The 15025-nt window shown below is 34.7% G+C and overlaps 1 protein-coding gene across 4 annotated transcripts in view; it reads left to right on the plus strand.

Moving 5' to 3' along the window:
• CACNA2D1 (calcium voltage-gated channel auxiliary subunit alpha2delta 1) overlaps positions 1-15025 on the plus strand; it is a 498772-nt gene that overhangs the window by 315361 nt on the left and 168386 nt on the right. For all 4 annotated transcript variants that reach the window (XM_024249257.3, XM_024249260.3, XM_024249259.3 and 1 more), the window contains 1 exon segment: positions 11213-11342. In XM_024249257.3, the coding sequence (XP_024105025.1) occupies positions 11213-11342 (130 nt within the window).

A 15025-nucleotide genomic window follows, 5' to 3' on the forward strand; every position in this document is an offset into this window, starting at 1 on the left:
CGTTCCTCTACTTATATCAATGCTATTTATATTCACCTTGTGGCTATGAAATAAATACAGACAGATTTAGGTAAAGCAGTGGCTGAAATTAAGTATAGAATTAATGTCTCCTCATGATTGTATAATATAAAAATTATGGCTTTAGTCATTTAAACAGATTTTCCTCTTGAAACTTAACACAGGTAGCGGCCAGGTGTTGTGGTGCACACCTGTAATCCCAGCACTTTAGGAGGCTGAGGCAGGCAGAACACTTGAGCCCAGGAGTTTAAGACCAGCCTGGGCAATATGGTGAAACCCTGTCTATAAAAAAATACTAAAATTAGCCAGGCATGGTGGGGTGCACCTGTAGTCCCAGCTACTTGGGAGGCTGAGGTGGGAGGATTGCTTGAGCCCAGGAGGTCGGGGCTGCAGTGAGCTGATATTGTGCCACTGCACTCCAGCCAGGGTGATAGTGAGACCCTGTCTCAAAAACAAACAAAAAAAACCTCAGAAAACAAAGCAAACTATGCAGGTATAACTGGGATAAATTATTGGATGAGCCGTGATTCTCATGGAAGGATATAAGGCACATATGGCCTTACTGGATATGTAAGAAAATCTTTGCTGTGTCCAGTTAACTTATCCTAGATAATGTTAACATGACTAATCATGCTAATGACCTGATCATGATACCATACAATTCCTCCAATCGAATGATTTACTTAAAAACCCAATTTAAATAATAACTCTCTCTTTAAGCATTCCTTGTTTTTTTGTAGGTAGCAAATGGTAGTCCTTCCTATGAGCATTCTAAGCAACTTGTAATGCGTTTTTGGCTTTAATGGTATAATACCTTATACAATAGAATATGTGTACAGGGTTTGATCTTCTCTACTAAATTTTTAGCAATTTGAGGTAGAAATAATAGTTTATTTTATAGTACACAGTAATTGCTGAGATAATGCTTGTTAAATTTCTATACCCATATTATTTTCATAGTGTTTGTGAAGATGCGTTCACCTTTTAAAATGGTGCTGTATTGTAAGCATGGTGGAAATGAAAATGTTAATTTTGCTTCAAGGTTAGTGGAAGCAAAATGAAGACAGGAAATAATAAAGCTAGCTTTTACTATGGATGATATTTGAATTAATGTTTAAGATAGACATTTGCTTCCTTAATTTCATCTAATGGGATTGGATGCAGATGAGAGTGGCAGTGGACAGTGTTGTCTCATCTTCTCTGTTTTGTCCCTGGGGACAGCCATCAGGACTAAGAGGAGAGTTAAAACAGACAATGTAGTTTCCCTAGGTCCAAAATTAATTGAAATTGGAGAATAAGCAGTGGAGTTAGAATATTTGTCTGTAATTACTACAAGTGATGTGTAAGTATCAAGATATTTGGTTCCAAGTGTGAATATTTGTGAAACATGAACTCAGGCTTATTATATTCTTCCATCAGAACTAAGTTCTGTTAACAAAACACCAGGGGTTCAGTCTATGTCCCATTGCTTGATGCACAGAAAGCCAGTCCCTGAGACAAAGAATATTGCCAGGGAAGAAAGCTTTATTTGGGTGTTGCAGCTGAGGAGATGGGAGTAAGTCTCAAATCTGTCTACTCAACTGACTAAAATTGGAGGTTTATATAGCATGAAAGAAATGTAGCTATATGTAGGAAAAACAGGAATTAGTAGGGGGTCTGGTGTCTCATTGGCTGGATGTGGTGATTTGGTGAGTTTCAGTTCCTTGGGAGGCCTGATGGTTGGTTTCCTGAGAAAGGAATTCAGAGAAGATAAATACAAGTTTCAAGCTTTAAGACCAGCTGGGTCAATTTTTGTGTTTATTCAAAAACACTGCAGACATTAATTCTTTGAGGAAATTGGGCGGATTTCACTTTCTTATTCTATGTATAGTATTAATTAAAAAAAAGTTGAGTTTTATTTCCAAAGAGCCTACATCATTCAAATGAGCACAATGTTTCAATGTAAGATTATTTTTATTAGGAAAAAGATTTTAAATATACAGAAGAGAGACATAGTATAATGAGTCATGTCATCTGTTGCTTAAGTCTTTTAAGATAGAGACAACGTTTTATTTCCAAATACTTCCACATGAAACTCTATTTTTGTTTCTTCTAAATAACAAGGCATACATGTACAATTGCTGTATACCTTGTTATACAGTAGAGGCAATAGAGTGTGATAATTGAGATATACTGGAGTGCTAGCTAGATTCAAATCTTAGCTCTGCCATTTCTGGGTGATATTGGCAAGATCACATAATCTCTCAGCTTTTTACTTATTTGGTCTATAAAATGGAGGTGATAGTAATAGTAACCTCAGTTATTATAAAGATTAAATTAACACATACAAAACATACAGACCATTTCCTGGATCATATAGAGCAGTCTAGAAATGTTAATGAATGTAATTCTGAAAAACATTAATTATTAATATCATTACAATTTAAGTGGAAGTGATCTTAGTGTCAAATGGAGCGTGTTTGTGTAACTGAATGTGTTAATAATGAAAGGGCATTATATTGAGATATTTTTCATTTTATTATGATGAATTTAATCTTTGTATGAAAACCTTAAGATAATGCATGCACAAAATACAAAGCAAAGTTAAATGCCCAAAACACATTTTAAAAATGCAAACACAAACGGGGAAGATTGTTTTGATATCGTTGTAGGTTTTATATGTTCAATTTTATTTTTTAATTTTAGAGACAGGGTCTCACTATGTTGTTCAGACTGGCCTCAAACTCCTGCCTCAAGGTATCCTCCCACCTCGGCCTCCTGAGTAACTGGCACTACGGGCACTTGCCATCATTTCTGGCTCTGTTTATTCAGATTTTAAAGAAAAATTAGATGTTAAAATAAACTGAGGGGGAAAAAAAAGCTAGCAATGTAACAATTATCTATGAAAACCCAAATTCAAGTTCTCATTAGTTTTGAAATTTATTTGGATTCCTAGTTTAGGTTTCAAAAGACATCTGACCCAATAAGTCATTAAATTCCCTGAAGATTAGTGAAGCAAATTCCTCAGAAGACTTGAGTTGTGCCAGCAAACTGTGCTATTTTCTTAATTCCCAGAGTAAGCAAAAAGAAAGCAGATCATTACAAAGCCTTATTAACCTAATTCCAAGATCTGTCTAAAATTCAAATGAAGTAAGTTCAACCTAGAATTCCCATGTCATTAAATTGAGTTGATTTATTTGCTACTTTTTATTTTATTGATCATGTTCAAAATTTCTCCTGTCTGGGACATTTGGCTAGTCTGCTGAATTCCCTTGCATATTTATGTTGCTATTTATTTTCCTGTTAGCAGAGTCTTGTCTACATTAAAATTAATTCCAACATAATCTCTTATCTAAATGTCTTTTTCAATGCCCAATCTTTAATGATTATATTTTACTTTATAGCAATAAATAAACCTGGTTCTAGAATAAGCTAGTAGGGATATGCATCAAACGGCAATGAAATCTAATTATTAAAGGAAAAGGAAAAATCTGGGTTTCTTTTCTAGCATTTTTTTTAAAAAAGCTGTCTTATAGTATGTAACCTTTATTTTACACTTTTAGGTATCAAACAGTGATGAAATCTAATTATTGAAGAAAGAATCAGAGTCTAGGTGTTACCGGTGGAGGGTGTCCAGGTCCTTGGCATTTTGAAGAAAGAACTGGATAAAATGCAGAAAGCAATGAAAGAAAAAACACAGATTTATTGAAACGAAAGTACACTCCACAGAGTAGGAGTGGGCTTGAGCAAGTGGATCAAGAGCTCCAGTTATAGAATTTTCTGGAGATTAAATACACTCTAGAGGTTTCATGTTGCTTACTTGGTTTACACTCTGTGTAAATGAAGTAGTGGCCCACAACCATTCTGATTGGTTGCAGAAAGTGACCAATCAGAGGCTGAAGATGAAGTTACACAAGAAGAATTGGCCTGCAGTCAGTCTGATTGGCTGCTGGAGGGGACCAATTAGATGCTGAAGTGAAGTTACAAAGTTATACCCCTATGCAAATAAAGACTGTGACCAGTCTGATTGGTTGTGGGAGGGGACCAATCAGAGGTACTTTCCATTTTGCCTCTGCCCTGGGAAGAGGGTGGAGGGTTTTGCAAAGGAAGTAGTCTCTAATCCTTTTGTTACTTGGGTGTGGAAAGTTGAGTTTTCCTTTTGATTTAGTTCTAGAAAGTCAGTATGAATTGGCCTTAGGTTCCCTGCCTCTAAACCCTATTCTCCTGCCTCATAGGTTTCTTTTCTAACATTTAAAAAATTATCTTACAGTTTGCAATCTTTGTTTCAATTTTTGATGTTGGCCAATATTGAATCCTTGAATAGGATGGCATACAGGTAGAATATTAATTGCTTTGTATCCATAATTGCTTTGGTTCTTTTTGCTTCTAAAATAAATGGTTTAAATATTTTTGATGTGATACATTTGAATTGGGTAATAATAGCTAGCATATTTTATATATATATATATATATACTGATTGTGTGATATATGCTTATATACATATGCTTATTCTATACTAAGTGGTAGCATTTAAATCATACTACCTAGTATATTTACTACCTAGTATAGAATAAATATGTATAATATATACTAGCTATTACTATAACTTTATGTATCATTTACAATTCATGAGAACCCTTTGTGGCACATATATTATTTTATTTTTCAGGTAAAACAAGTAAAATTTAATGAGCTTAAGCTACTTGTCCAGTGCCACACATTTTGTATTAGAGTAGGGAAGTGAATGCAGTGCAGTCTGTATGATCCAGAGCTGGAACACTGTGTCACTGTGCTGTACTGCCTGGGCAGTGGGCACCTATGAGGAAGAAGAGGGCCTGTGAAGGAGCTGCTGTAAATTGAGACTTAAGGGTAAAATTTTGGAGACAGTTTTGATTTAAAATTTGAATGTATTACATCTATCCATTATTCTCTTCGTATTTAATTTTGATGCATTTGGCTTATATTTCATCCAACTAGTTTTATCATTGACAGTTGTGAGGTTACAGTGTTCTTGCAGTAGGTAAAATAAAACGTGGGTGATGTATAAGCTTGTTAAACTTTGAGTCCCAAGTTTCTGCTGATCTGATCCACTATTCCCAGTGATGTTTACCATGAATATCTTAAAATTAATGTGTGCATCTGTGTATGGAATGTAGCCATCTCAGGAATCACTTGGGGGAGAAACTATAAAACCAATAAAAAGGTAGACTAGACTCAGTGTCTTCTAAGAATTCTGCCTTATGTTTTTGGGGCTGCTTTCCAAAATTTTTCAAGCCTGTCCTGATATATTTTTAATGCTTTACACACTTGGGCACATGCTCCTTTTGCAAAGATGGTTTAAACATGGGTTCCCAGTCGTCCTGGATTAGTGGCATTTATCGTGGGATCCTGGAGTCCTACTGTCTGATCTCTTAAATTAGATCTTAGTTGTATGACTTTAGCCAGTCTTTGCCTCAGGTATCAAGACAATATCATTGATCTTCGTACCTTTCAAGGTGGTAGGGGTTGTTTTAAACCTCATTTGCCTTGGCAATATTTTGAAAAGTGTATTTATGTATCATAATATAAAAAGATTCTTTTAATTTTTTAGAAGTAGAATGGCTTCATTTAAAACATTTCCTTTTATAATATAATGCATGCTACTACATGGTTTCCATGGGGAGTGCTATGTTGAACTTTCAGACTCTGTAAAAATCACATAGTGCATTTTACAATCCTTGAGCAGAAGATAAATATCACTCTCTTCCCAAAAGATAGGTTACATATTTAGACATAATGTGTAGATATGGGTATACTTTTGTAGCACTATATTACATCCCTTTCTGATGCTGGATATTTGAAAACTTCATACTACATATGGAATGTAAATCAGCCCCCAACTCTTTTCCATCATACTCAACTCTATTGTATTGCTAATGGCTCTCCTTACTCCCTGCTAGGTCCTGTGATAGGCAATTCATGGGCATTCATGCGAACTAAATTTATTCATCATGCAAACTAAAATTACATCAATTTTATTTCAAGGATGTCCTCAGGTTCTGTATTTCAAATCTTTTGAATGCATCATTATAATCCTCATCAGTGACTTTAATACATCTTATTTGAAGAATGTCAATTTTGTCTTTTAAATTTAATAAACAAGTTATTGCAGGGATCAGTATTGCCTTTTAACTTAATTTAGTTCCAATTTATCTTTCACTGTCATTTGGAAAATTTATATATTCTTTGTTTTAATATTCCCTACAGTGTTTTCTAACTTTCTTTTTGTTACTGCTCAATTTCAGCTGCTTCGTGGTTTCACTTTTCCCCAAAATCTACATATCTCAGACTGTTTTTTCTCTTTTATACTTCATAATTATTAGTAGAATAATACATGAAGACTTTACACTGAATCTAATCTTTAAAAACTAGAATGGTTTCTTCACCTTTCTTTTCGCCACTGATGTTATAAATTTACTTTTCCTGTTAATTTTAAAACTTTCTTTTCTTAGTATGTTAAATAAATTGCTTCTGAAGAATCAATGCTATGGTTTTTCTGGAGTAAACCTAAGGAGTTACAATATTTTTATTACCTGAAGAACTGGCATAATCTTCTGAATTCATAAAATAATTTGTTCTTCATCAAATATATTAGCTAAGCTCATATGTTTTTGCAAGAACAATATTTCTATTCATTAAATACATAATTTCAAAACTTTATTTTTTGTTATGATTCAGTAAAACAAAAGTACAAATATTATACATAAGTCCTTAAGTGCATATTCAGTGTCATCCAACTCATACTCTTTCTAAATCTATTCATCTACCAAATACTTCTCTAAGTCATAGGACAAAATAGCAGCTTAAATCAATGAAATCAGAAGGCTCAGTTATGTTCTTATTGTTATTGTACTAGATTCATCATTTAATATTCAACCTGGCCTTCCAACTTGACTTAGAACAACTCTGACTGGATGAAAGTTCCACACCTCTTTCTATTCATTCTTTATTTGGGCATCATCACCTGCAATTCCATTGAGTCTTCATTCTCATTGATCCAAGAGATTTACCAGAAATGAAGCTTTTCAAGCTGGGTGTGGTGGCTCACACCTGTAATCTCAGCAACTCAGGAGGCTGAGGCAGGAGGATTATTTGAGGCCGGGAGTTTGAGACCAGCCTGGACAGCATAGCAAGACACTGGCTCTAAACAATAGAAATTAAAAAACCTAGCTGGGTATGATGGAATGCACCTGTAGTCCCAGCAGCTCTGGAGGCTGAGGTAGGAGGTTGGCAACTCAAGGGTATAGTGAGCCATGATTGTGCCACTGTACTCCAGGCTGGGGAAGAGAGCAAGACCCTGATTCAAAACAAAACAAACAAAAAATCACAAGGCTTTTCCTCTGTGTGAGTCAGACCTGGTAACAATCTTTAATTAGCAGAGCAGCACAGTATGCTTAAATTCCAATGCTGAACTAGCCATAACAGAGTAATGTAATACTGTATATTAAAAAGTAATGTTTAAACATTCTTTTTTTTTTTTTTTTTTTTTTTGAGACGGAGTCTCGCTCTGTCACCCAGACTGAAGTGCAGTGGTGCAATCTTGGTTCACTGCAACCTCTGCCTCCCAGGTTCAAGTGATTCTCCTGCCTCAGCCTCCCAAGTAGCTGGGACTACAGGCATGTGCCACCACACCCGGCTAATTTTTGTATTATTAGTAGAGACAGGGTTTTACCATGTTGGCCAGGCTGGTCTCAAACTCCTGACCTCGTGATCCACCTGCCTTGGCCTCCCAAAGTGCCGGAATTACAGGTGTGAGCCACCACGCCTGGCCTAAACTTTACTTTTTAATCCATAGTATTGATCCAGTACCCAGTATACCAGAATATTCAGACTTGATGCCTGTATGAAAGTCCATTTTGAATATAACACATCCTATCTTTGATAATGCTTTATATTGGACTATGATGCCATGCCTTAAGGCATATTACATATCCAAAATTGATATTGAGAATAATAATTGAGACTTTAAAAAATTCTAAAATCAGTAATATCTATGTTTTAAAAGTTGCAGGCCCTAATGTAAATAACAACTGTAAAAAAACTACAAAAAAGCAGGATGTATTTAGAGATTGAAATTTGAAAATATACATACATGCATATTGGAGAATTGCATGCAAGGCTTGTTTCATCACAGAGGAACCTACACACTCACACAGACACACGTGTGTGCGCACACGGTCTCATTCTGTCACCCAGGCTAGAGTGGAGTAGTGTAATCATAGCTCATTGCAGCCTCAAACTCCTGGTGGGCAAGGCCCTCATGCCTCAGCCTCCTGAATAGCTGGAAATATAGGAGCATACCATCATACCAGGCTCATTTTTTAATTTTTTGTAGAGATGAGGCCATCACTATGTTGTCCAGGATGTTCTTGAACTCCTGGCCTCAAGTGATTGTCCAGCCTAGGCCTCCCAAAGTGCTGGGATTACAGGCATGAGCCACTGGGCCTAGCGAAGACTGTTGATCTAACACCTTTACTAGTGAGATAGAAATACAAATTGTGATACTTCCATAGAGAGTTTTAGTGAGCCATTTTATTCTATATCAACTAATTATTTTACAACTTCGTGGCACACGAAAATAATACAGAACTGGGGACATAAATATAGCCATAGTATGATTGCAAGCAAAGTTTATCAGTTTGCAAATCTGAATTGTGCAAAATAGTTAAGTAAATTTCCGTTGCAATTTAGGTAAAATATATAGACTTTAATTTTTGAATATTGTGCTATAAGTAGGAATATTTTTTAAGTTAATAACATGAAAAAACAAAATATTAAAAATCAATGCTTTTTATAAATATCAGTTCTAAGGGTGAGATAAATATGTTAAATTTGCAAGAGCTTTTTGTACCTGTCAAAGAATTATCATTGTGACTTTCCAAATTAAATTTGCTAATATGCACTGGTTGTAAAATTGAATGACCTCCTCATCCAACATTAGCTTGTATCTCTGTCTCTGAGTGATCTCATCTATTATTTAATAGCTGAAATTATATTGAGAAGAATAGTCTGAGAATTATGCATTTCATGTGTCAGTTATGTTTTACCAAATGCATTTGAATATATTTCAGAATCCACTTGCTCATTTTCTCTGTACACATTTGTATATGGTGGTCTGTAGACTTCAGAAGATATATTTTGAAAAAAAAAAAACACTGAAAAGAGACATAGATGTTCTTTCTTGTATGTGATCTGAAGAACTGGAATTCTTTGTTTCAGAGGGAGAATTTATTTGAAATAGTTAATTACTACATGAGACATTCTGTGTTAAGTAGCTTTTTTCATAAAAGTCAGCTCCTTTGTGTGTAATATTTACTGTATTTCAATTAAATATATACTGCCATAATATATAAAGATAAGTAAAGACATGGAGTATGATGGTATAAAGAACAGTAGTTTCCAGTAGCTTAAAGATAATAAATGAGTTCAATTTAGAAATTCTCATCTTTTTATGAAGTTATTTTAATTTATATAAACTACAAAAGGAGAACCATGGAAATAGCACTATTATTCTTTTTTAAAATATGTTTAGCAATTGTACCTTAAGGAGTCTTGATACATGATTTTACAAGTTGAGAAGTACGTTATTATTTTAAAGTTATTTCTAAAAGCCATTTATATGGTTATTTAAAAGAGCAAGAGCCTCCATAAGATGTATTTAAAACTGCTAATTGTTAAGTGTGAGAGGATTCAGAGGAAACAGAAGTAATTTTTATGTAAGACAAGCTTTATAATATTAATAGAAAAGACTTAAACCTTAATAGTTTTATTCTTATCAAAAATATAATACATTCTCATTGTATTATTGGAAAAACCAGAAAGCACAAGTTATTTCTTAAAATTGCAAAGCCAGGAGTAATACTGGTAACACTTGCTAGGTATACATCCATTCATTTCTCCCTCTGCCTGTTTCCACCCAAAACAAATAGGGTTTTTTATCTTTTCACTTTTGCTTAGCTCATAATTTTTAAACTTCATATCATTTAAAAACAAATACAGTTATGGTAGAGTTAAAACCTATTTTGATTGAACAAAAAAGTTTAACACAAATATCAAAAAATGTTATAGATGCATTTTGGATAAATGAATGAAATTCTTAGTTTGTTACCAGGGGAAGGCAACAAGGTAATTCAGTATGAAAAGTATAGTTCCAATAGATAGAAAATTAATATTTGACTTGAGACTCCTGAGGGGTTTTCTTGAATCATTATTGATTGGATCTTCATTCCTGCCTCAAGAGTCGAATTGGTTGAAATTAGGATTTAATTGTATTTAAAGTTAGAATAGATCACTTCTTTCCTAGTATACTTTCTTTTTTAAAACAAAAATTGATATACCTGAAAAACACGCAAAAAGCAAGGGGATGAGATTTAAAATAATCCTTCATTGCCATATTATTTCTGTCACGTGTACCATTATTTGTCAAAGAATCATTTTCAACTGCACAATATAAATTTAGTTAAATAAATTGTGAAATTTATTTCAAGTGGATAATATAAGGTTGTATTTAAAGGCACCTCTCCAGTTTCTTATTATTTTATTTATTTGTCTGTCTGTTTATTTATTTGAGACAGAGTCTTACTTTGTTGCCCAGGCTAGAGTGTGGTGATGTGATCATGGCTCACTGCAGCCTTAACCTCCCATGCACAAGCGATCGTTCCACCTAAAGCCTCCTGTGACTACAGGCCTGTGCTGCCATGTCCAGCTAATTTTCTGTTATTTTTCATAGAGACAAGGGTTTGCCATGTTGCCTGGGCTGGTCTAGACCTCCTGGGCTCAAGTGATCTGCCCACCTCTTCCTCCTAAAGTGCTGAGATTACAGGCATGAGCCACTGGGCCTGGCCTATCCAATTCTTTAAGTTTACATCTTAATAAGTATTAAATGTGTGGAAGTCTGGTCTCCCTTGTCCCCCAAAGATGATCCTGAATGACTCCAACATTGAGAAAATCAGGAGAGCGGTTAGTTATAATGTGAATAATACAATAAAGATACACTGTGAATGCTAATACCTGAATGGAAATTTGTGTATCCGATGCTATCAAGGTACTATATTTTAACAATTCTTGTAGATTTATTTTTTGAAAAATATGCATTTGGCAAGTAAAGAAGTGCATGTGAAAATATTTATGTTAGCAAAAATTGTAATATTCTGTTTATTCTATTTTTCTATATAGCCTGAGAAAAATGACAGTGAGCCAGGCAGCCAGAGGATAAAACCTGTTTTCATTGAAGATGCTAATTTTGGACGACAAATATCTTATCAGCATGCAGCAGTCCATATTCCTACTGACATCTATGAGGGCTGTAAGTAAAAGAATGTTAACATCTGTTGGAATACCATGCTCTCGCGTGTCTTATGTTTCCCATGTTTGAGGTGGAAAAAAAGAGCAAATGTACATTGTTTTGTTTGTCATATGAGAGTCTGTGGTAAACCCTGATTTATCTGAAAGAATCAATCTGATTTTCTTTTTTTTTTTCTTTTTATTATTATTATTATTATTATTATTATTATTATTATACTTTAGGCTCTATGGTACATGTGCGCAACGTGCAGGTGAGTTACATATGTATACATGTGCCATGCTGGTGCACTGCACCCACCAACTCGTCATCTAGCATTAGGTATATCTCCCAATGCTATCCCTCCCCCCTCCCCGCACCCCACAACAGTCCCCGAAGTGTGATGTTCCCCTTCCTGTGTCCATGTGTTCTCATTGTTCAATTCCCACCTATGAGTGAGAATATGCGGTGTTTGGTTTTTTGTTCTTGCGATAGTTTACTGAGAATGATGATTTCCAATTTCATCCATGTCCCTACAAAGGACGTGAACTCATCATTTTTTATGATTTTCATGAACAGTTTATGTCAATATAGCCTCACTAAACGAATATTTATAGGACAGCCTGCATCCATGGAGTGGTCCTTCCAACTTAATGTTTGGTAAATAATTCTGCTTTCCCAGTTGCCACTCATAACTTACAAAGTATATAGATATATTTGTCAAAAGCCAAAACTGTGCAGCTATATTATACACACATGCAAAAATATTCTTGCATAAACGGGTAAAGGGAGAAAATTGTATGTTTTAGATTCTTTCCAGTTCTTATGACTTCTCATGTCTGTCAGTCTCTCTCTTTTTCCCTCCCCCTCTGTGTATGTTTCTCTGCCTTACCCTAGGATATAGGTAAAGAGAACCTTCCTCTCAATGTATTGTGGGCTTCCAGCCAAAAGAAGTGCCTGGGTTAAAGGAAGAGACCTTAAAAACCAGAAAAGCAGTGACTGGAAATATTGGTTGGAGAAGGCTTCCCTGTGAAAAGGGGATGGGGGAAAAAAAGTGTTTGGGAAAACAGTGGCGGAAGCTTGCGCAGGTGTTGTTTTTTAGAGACACGCTTTGCATTAATCAGAGCAGAGCCTGAGAATTCTAACTAGGAATTTTCCAAAGGACAGCTCTATCATGTCTGAGAATGAACTGTGACCAGAAACAGGGTATTTGTTCAGTCATATCCCTGGTCTTCCATATTATTTATTCTTTAACCCATCCCTCTACCCCATCCTGCACCTCGTTCCCTGCCTTCTCACATAGTAAAGGGTAAGGGGAAAGAACTGCTTGCGATTGTAAAGAACGTGTTTCTTGTATTCCTCTTAATTGAGACGTGGTAGAGCGTATTTGGAATCCAGATTATCCAGATGGCCTGGGTTCTGGAACCAGACTACCTGTGTTCAAATTTAAATTTTAGCAGTATTATTTCCTCTGGCAAATCCTTCAAATTTCTGAGTAGGCATTTTCTCATCTGTAAAATGGAGATAAGATTAGTATCCTGAAATATCCTTTGAGGATAAAGCAAGTTTAATGTATTTAAATTCTCATAATAGTTCCAGGCTCATAGTAAGTGCTATATAAGTGTTTGTTGTTGTTGTTATTTACAGTTAAAGTTTATTTAGACTCACAAGATTAAGTAAAGGGACTCACATTGTAAATGAGCTTTTTTTTTATTCACTTTGAGATTATTGGTTTTAAAAACAAATTTTAATGCATGTATGATTCTTTTTATTACAAATTTTATCTTTGATCAAATTATTTTATTTTGTTTCTCCTTTTAAGTGTTTTAAAAGTACCACTGTTTTCATCCTATCAATTCTTTGATGATTTTAAACCTATAATTACATATAATAGAAACGTTGTATGTGTATATGTGTGTGTGTGTGTGTGTGTGTGTGTGTGTAGTTTCTTTTTACATGAGCCTTAAACATAATTTAACTTCTTTACAATACAACTGAGACTATTAATTCCAAGCCCTTATTAAAATCACTTGGGATTTGGATTCACATATTAATATTTTTTCTTTGACCATTGTATTATTTTTCTATAGTTACTTTTGATATTTGTAATTGTTTTTGTCATTATTCTAACTGTTCAGACAATGCTAAGCTATATGGTTATGTTTCTCAATTTTTGAATAATATATTTTCCACTTTAGTTTCAGATCTATCACCTGTTGTTTGTTGGATATGTCAACAAAATAATAATCTTTCTGTATCTTTCCATTGAATTCCAATTGGAAGAAAAACTGGCTGGGTATAGAAGCTTTGAGTCAAAATATTTTTTGTCAGTACTCTGTACATTATGGCACTGCTTTTCAACCTGCGTTACTGTGTTGAAGAAAACTGAAGCCAACTGGAATGTTGTTCATTTATTAGAGATCTTTTATGATTGGGTTTTGTGTTGTCGATATCTGGGAGGCTTTTCTTTTTCTAAATTTAGTAATTTATAAATGTCCACAAGATATTTTAAGTGAGTGATTTTCTAATAGCTTTACTCTATGAACATTTTGTTTACAATATGTATTTACATAGAAGACTGATGTGTAAAAGAAGTTAAAGCCAAAACCACTGTGCTTGAAATAAATGTGGTGTGGCCAGAACACTAGCTGCTTTCTCTTTACTTCGTTTTTTTCTTTTTCTTTTTTTTTTTTCCTGGGACGGAGTCTCACTGCCTCGCCCAGGCTGGAGTGCAGTGGTGCGATCTCAGCTCACTGCAACCTCTGCCTCCCGGGTTCAAGCAATTATCCTGCTTCAGCCTCCTGAGTAGCTAGGATTACAGGCATGCACCACCATGCCCGGCTAATTTTTTTTGTTTGTTCTTTTGTATTTAGTAGAGACAGGGTTTCACCATGTTGGCCAGGCTGATCTCAAACTCCTGACCTCGTGATCCACCCGCCTCGGTCTCCCAAAGTGCTGGGATTAAAGGCGTGAGCCCCCACGCCGGCCCTCTTTACTTTAATGTCCTCTGTCTAGTATTGGTAGTCAAGACAGATTGTCTGGACAAGTTTATAGATTATTGTTTGAATATTTGTAAGCCAGAATTGTCCACAGGGGGCAGTAAGATACTTTGCATTAGAATCTGCATTCTCTTACTCTTTTGCTTCCTTTACTTAGTTGAAATCACTTTATAACTTAAGCATCCATCTGTTGTATGCTAGAACAAATATGAAATCTGACTCACAAATTTGAACGTAAATTTTTTTAAGAATTTTTAAAAATGTTTACATAGGCATACATATATCTTAGTATGCTACAATTTACATATACAAATTAATTGGTATAAACAATGTTTTTCTTTCCAATTTAAAATAAACTATTTGTAAATAGCTACAGATAATTTTAATAGTCTCAGAGAATACAACTTAACATTTTGAGAATCAGTAAAATATTTAATATGTTTTCAGAAGTCATAGGCATTCTTTGGGATATGTCATAACTAAAAGAAAAAGAAGCTCTGTCTTTGGATTATTTATTTAGTCCCATTCATCTTAATATTGGCATCTTCCTCTTTGCTGAAATCTCATCAGTAAGACTCTAACCTTTCCTGGCCTGTACTCCTTTAAAATTCATATCCAATGTTATAAGCTGCATGAATAAATGACAGGAATAAAATCAGAAATGTCCACAAGATCTGGAAAATTTAATAATTACCAGTATTCTTCATG

Source organism: Pongo abelii, chromosome 6 (assembly GCF_028885655.2).
Source record: "Pongo abelii isolate AG06213 chromosome 6, NHGRI_mPonAbe1-v2.0_pri, whole genome shotgun sequence".
NCBI lineage: Eukaryota > Metazoa > Chordata > Mammalia > Primates > Hominidae > Pongo > Pongo abelii.